The following is a 6,186-nucleotide window of genomic DNA, read 5'->3' as shown; positions in this document are numbered from 1 at the left end:
AAAAGCATCTACTGGCACCCAGTCAGGGCCTGGTGCCTTCCCTTTCAGGCATCTTCCCATAGCAGATTTCACTTCCCCTAAGCTAACTGGTTTCAAGAAGGTTGGCCTGATCTCAATTATCCCAATATTCGATGAGTGAATAGTCAAATTATCTGGATTAAAAATTGAGCCAAAATGAGAGAGCCATTCCAATGCTGGAACGTGTACTGTTATTTTGGGTGCATCACTATTTTTTAGGAATGGTTGATTAATTGTTTTCCAGAATAGAGTACTGTCTCTTAGTGTCGTTGCTTGCTCAAGATTAGCCCATGCCCTAGCTCTCAGTTGCGCCTTCCTGGTCTTTAGTGCATGTTTGTTGCTAGAGCGTTTTATAATTACTTCTTCCCTAGTTCTTGGTCAAGCCTGCAGGGCTTGTTATAATTCCTGGCTTGCTAATGAACAATTATGATCAAACCACCCCACTTTTTCACTCTTTTTATTCCCTGATGTTCTCACTAGGCTTCCTGCGATGGCATTTCTAAGCTGGTTAAAAGATCCTAAAATCTCATATGGGCTTTGATTATATTCTGTGCATCTGAAAATTTCTTGACGGTGTTGTGTCACAACTTTTTTCATCACATCTATTTCATTTACCCCAGTCCATTTAATTGCAATTCCATTTTCCCTTCTTATTCCTATATTCATTGCTAATCGTTCACCTATATTAAAGGGTTTAGCTAATCTCATAGTTAGTAACAAGGGGTGATGGTCACTATAGATGGTTGGCTCAATCTTCAGGGATTCGACCATATCCATATTACTCTTGGACATCAGGGATTCGACCATATCCATATTACTCTTGGACATTAATATGTGGTCGATTAATGAGAAATGTCCTCTTCCTATAAACGATGGAAACTTTGTTCCTTTAAGCCCATCTTGTTCCATCAATTCTAAATCATATCTAAATAATATTTCATTCAGTACAGTTCCGTAATTATTATGCAAAAAGTGTGATTTGGCGCTTCCCCCATCGTCGATAAGTCCACATGTCCTTCCTATAGTATTCTGGCATGTCCCGATATTAAAATCTCCAACCCATATTATTATATAACTTGTGGTTATATAATTTACAAAGGTCTGTAAATCATCCTGGAGAGTCGATGCCACTACTCTATTGGTGCCATCACATTTATTATTGTAATAGTTAATTAATACAATTCCTAAAATTCCATCTATCCAAAAATATAAAAACTGATAGTAAGGGGAATCAAGGGAGGATTTCACCAATATATATGGTACCAGTGTTGAAATCAATATTGCTAGTCCTCCCTTTGTCCTACCACTGGCTGAGGCAGAAGCTGGTGTGGAGAATATGGCATATCCTTCAATAAAAAAGGATCCTGTATGCCATGTCTCTTGTAGGCAGATTATATGTGATGAACTTATTATGGTCTGCCATTCCTTCTCAACTATTTTCGTTTTTATTCCAGCTATATTCCATGACATGAGTATAATTAGGTCTCCTGCTAGGGACCTCCCATCTGACTCAACGCCACCGTTACAGCTTAAAGGTTTTAATTTGGGCACTACAGTAATAGATTGTATTTTGTCAGGTAGCAAAATCCCTTTTCTACTCATGTACCTTTGTGTCTTGGAGATGGGTGCACAAACTAGAGTGCAGACCGCCATTTGTGTGTTGCATACCATTAAACAAATGGTTGTGAATCTTGAAACCATCTTCTGTGGTCACACCACAACAGTGAATGGATGTCACAAAGTGTTCTCTCACTGTCCTGCTGTGAGGTGGACTGGTGCAGTGTGTAAGACTGCCAAATGTGTTGACAATTGCCTAACACCTGGAAAGGTTTTCAAAATCTAAAAGGTGCCTTACAAATGAATCTGGCAGTTACCTCAACTAGTCAGTCAGTGGGTGAGTTCAGTGAAGTAATCTGCTAACGGGTTCTTTAATATATGTTAAACAGATTAATTTACAACTGCACGTGAACATTAATTGAATTGTATTTTGCAATGTAACTGCTTTTTTAACACTTCTTTGAATTTCTCATTTCTGATGGTGTAAATGTAGGGGTTGATCAAAGGTGAAAGGATGTTGGTAAACATATGCACTGTCAGGAAGGCTCCTCTAGAGGTTGGCAGGACTGGACTCGCTTCAACAAAAATAGCACTTCCGTAAACAGTAGTGACCATAAAGAGGTGAGAGCTGCAGGTGGAGAAGGCCTTGCGCCGTCCATTGGTGGAAGGGATTCTTAGAATTGTGGAGGCAATGAAGACGTAGGACACAATAGTCAACCCTAGAGAACAGGGCAGGAATATAAGAGCCGAAATGGCAGTGGTAAGTCGGAGAAATGTTGTGTCCGTACAGGCCAGTCTCATGATGGCTAGACTGTCACAAAATAAATGGTCTATGATATTTGGCCCACAAAAGGGAAGTCTGAAGAGGAGAACTGTAGGGCTCATAATCGACATGGAAGCTCCCAGCCAGGAGCCGATGATCAGTCGAATGCAGAAGCAACGATGCATGATGGTGGTGTAACGTAAAGGATTGCATATGGCCACATAGCGATCATAGGACATGATGGGCATTAAGTAGAAGACAATGGTGGCAAGGTAGAAATAGACAAAGCATTGCGTGAAACACCCAATGATCGATATTGACCTGTCAACTTTAAATATCTGTGCTAACATCAGAGGGACGATGTTTGAGATGTTAAAAGTCTCCAGGACAGATAGGTTCCAGAGGAAAAAGTACATTGGCGTTTGCAGTGTCCGGTCCACAGCTACCACGACTATGATGACGACATTTCCCAGAATTGTGGTGATATAAATTATCAGAAGAAAAATGAAAATAAAAATCCGGAGTTCAGGGCTACCGGTGAATCCCACAAGAATGAACTTTGTCACTGTAGATGTGTTCCTTGTTTCCATAATTGCTGGAAAGTTGGTCTAGAAGAGGGACATGTATTTAAAGATTATCAATGAAAGGAAATGGATGGCAGATACACATTCCACTGTACAGGCACACGTGATGGTTAACGCTGCCAACACCTCAATACCTCAGAATTTTACAGTGATCGTTGACAAACTCCAGTGAAAATACTCTATCTGCAGTGCTTGGTCAGTAAGATAGGAAGGGTGTGGGCTTCAGATTTGCTGAGACATCTTGTAAAACACATATGAGCAGCAAGACCATAGGCAGTGGAAAGAGACAAGAGGCTGTATTGTTAGGGGCACTTAAAGCGCAACAATGTTGAATCTAATAAACACTTTTATAAAGGTCTTCAAAACTGAGATGAGAGATAAAGTGTGTGTTTTGTCAGAGCAGGTATGTAAAAATCCCAGGTGAAATCCAACAGACATTTAATAATAATTATAATCATAATAAAAGTGCAATTTGTATAGCGCATAGCTACTGCAGACGAAGTGTCTCAGCGCTCAGTCCAGCCCCCGGAGGTCTTGTTTATAGCAGACAGATTGTAAAATCAACCCAAACTGAATAACCAAGTTTTAAATTTTTAATACCTGAATGACAGCACTTGTACCCAAATATTTACTGAAGAATACATTTTTTAGGGAGATGTAACACCCCAAATACCCCCCTGAAGCCACGCCCCCTATGTGTTGGTCTCTACTTTTAAACCAAGAGCATGTGGCCATTTTAGAACCTACAAAGTGCTGATTTGGTTTAACAGTATTGTTATTGTTTTTATTTTTTTATTGTTTTGTACATTTTTGTTCCAGGAACCCCCAGAGGTCCCTGAACAATTTCACATGACATATCCCAGGTGTGCAGCTAGACTTGAACTTTGAGAGCTAACAAACCAACCAATAGAGGTGGGCCTAACTCTTCAAACAATAGGGCAGAGCTGTCCTTAGAACCAATAAAAGCAAACAGTGATATATAATGTGCATTTTAAGCATATATGTCAAACCTGATACAATTACAACAAACATGTTTTAGTGGATTTGACAATGTTTATAGGTCACTGACAGAGATTTTTTTTTAAAAAGGGAAATGAGTGATTTAACAGCTAAAAAACAGATTGTACAGATTTTAGTACAAAGCACTACAGAACCAGTTTTCACAAAGCTTTTTCAGGAAGATATCAATTTTTGCCAATGTTCCAAACATGTCTTCTTTTAAATGGCACTGAGTTCATGAAGTATGTTTAATTCAATCTTCAGAAAGATGCTCCTTCTTGGCTGTTGGCCAATGGTAATGTTTCAGTCTGGCTTCTTTGAGGCCACACACATATCCAGTTCTCACAATATTGCGATTAGTCGGTTAACACACATAATTTTGGGATGTATGACTAGCAGGTCACAGGTTTGATTCCTAATGCATCTTCCATTCCTCCTGTGCCTGAATAAGCAACTGCTAATCAGTTGGCAATATTAGTGCCTGTTAATTGCGCTGCCAGGAATCTTCTCTTTCCTAAATCAAAATAGAACCTTTGTTGTTTGCACCCCATATTGAGAGCTCTCAAAATTCGGGACCCTGATTTGAGGCCGAATGGGAGGACCTTGAATTGGTAATGGGTGCCAGCTAACGTGAAACTGAGAAATGTGCGATGTTTCGTTGTACGGGAATTTGGAAATATGCATCCTTGTAGGTCAAGAATGGTGATTTAAACCCCATGGTTTAGGAGATGCAGGATGTCCGTTAGAGTGACCATATGGAATGATTGACTTTTGAGGTATCTGTTGAGCTTTTTGAGGTCCAAAATGGGTCTCCATTCTCCGGATTGCTTTTTTATTAGGAAAAAAGAAGAATAGAAACCCGTGGCTCTTTGGTTGAGTGGTACTACCCTGTATCGCTCCTTTTGCTATCAGAACTTGTTTTTTTTTTTGTAATAAGTGAAGATGAGGAGGGCACCACTTTTGGTGGCATGTTTGGCAGTTTGAGAGTGAATTTTAGCATATGACCATGGGTTATCAGGTCTAATACCCATTTGTCTGTTGTTATTTCCTGCCACTGTGAAAGATGCTTGGAAATCCTTGAGGTCACTGTCTGAGATTTGGTAGTAGCTGGCATCCGACTGGAATCATCGGTTGCGGACAGTGTCTCTGGATTGGGAGGGCTGTCTTCTCTTTCCTGCCTGCTTGTTGTAGGCCACTGATGGTGGAGCATGGTGTGGCTGTTGATTGTATGAAGGTTTGAAGTGCGATTCAAAGGGCTGATGGTAATGCTGATAGACACCTCTGTACGAGTAAAGACCTCTGCCTTGAGCTCCTCGAAAGGGAAACCAGCAAAATTGTAGGGTGCCCAAGGACATGGAAGTTTCTGTGTCAGTTTTGTTGGTGAGTAAGGCATCATAAATGTGCTTTCCAAAAAGTGTCTCCCTATGATATGGCATGTTGAGTATTCTCCCCTGCACCTCAGGTCTAAAGGACGCTGCTTTTCGTGAACCCTGTCTGCGCAAGACAGCAGGGCCTGCCAGCTGCCGGAATTCGGTTTAGGTTACATCCATTGCATAATCTGTTATTTCTGAGGAGGTGCGCTCTCCTTCCGTGCAATATCTTGCGGGCTTCCGATTTTCTATCCTCCGGAATCAGGTCTAGCAGGGAACCTATGTCTGACCACATTTGTCTGTCGTAGTGGCCTAGGATGGCTAATGAAGTTGCCGCTCTAATCATTATGGCGGAGATGCTGGAGAAACGCTTACCAATGTTATCTAAGCGTCTGCCCTCCTTTTCTGGTGGAGTGGTGACTGGAGTAGAAGGATTTTTGGATCGCCTCTGCGCTGCTTGCAAAACAACGCAGTCAGTTTTAGGGTGCTCTGTGAGGCAGGCAGGGGAATCCTCACTGGCCTTGTACTTCTTATCTTTTTGTGGCACGATTGCTACCACTGCTGCTGGAGTATTCATAGGTTTAAGGCCCTCTTCCCAGATGTGTTCTGTTATTGGTATGGCCTGAATAGACTTCCTGACTTGCTCTTTGAAGTCGTATAAGAGGCATTCAGAATGCTTTATGGTGATGGGCAAGCACATCTTGTTGCTGCTCTCTCCATCAAATTATGGAGCTCCCCAATGTCTTCAGGAGGGGAGTCCGAGGGATGCAGCAGTGAAGGAGAAGGCGTGGGGAGAAGATAATTAACCCATTCGTCATGAGGCGGATGGGTGTCTTGTAATTCGCCTTCTTCTCTATCATCTTCAGATGATGACGGGTCATCCCTAGGTGATGCT

The 6,186-nt window shown here is 41.5% G+C and overlaps 1 protein-coding gene across 1 annotated transcript; it reads right to left on the bottom strand.

Annotated features, from left to right (window-relative positions):
* Positions 1-1,989: 1,989 nt before the first annotated feature.
* LOC138246708 (olfactory receptor 6E1-like) lies at positions 1,990-2,928 on the bottom strand. The gene has a single exon (XM_069201478.1). It carries the CDS (start codon positions 2,926-2,928, stop codon positions 1,990-1,992), a length of 939 nt encoding a protein of 312 aa, XP_069057579.1.
* Positions 2,929-6,186: the final 3,258 nt, after the last annotated feature.

The sequence above is a fragment of the Pleurodeles waltl genome, chromosome 7 (assembly GCF_031143425.1).
Source record: "Pleurodeles waltl isolate 20211129_DDA chromosome 7, aPleWal1.hap1.20221129, whole genome shotgun sequence".
NCBI classification, from domain to species: domain Eukaryota; kingdom Metazoa; phylum Chordata; class Amphibia; order Caudata; family Salamandridae; genus Pleurodeles; species Pleurodeles waltl.
The sequence above is the reverse complement of the archived record's forward strand: the minus strand, read 5'-3'. Positions and strand labels throughout refer to the sequence as shown.

What these genes read in the sequence shown, in the direction of transcription:
- LOC138246708 (XM_069201478.1), bottom strand. Translation starts at nt 2,928, where the DNA reads ATGGAAACAAGGAACACATCTACAGTGACAAAGTTCATTCTTGTGGGA.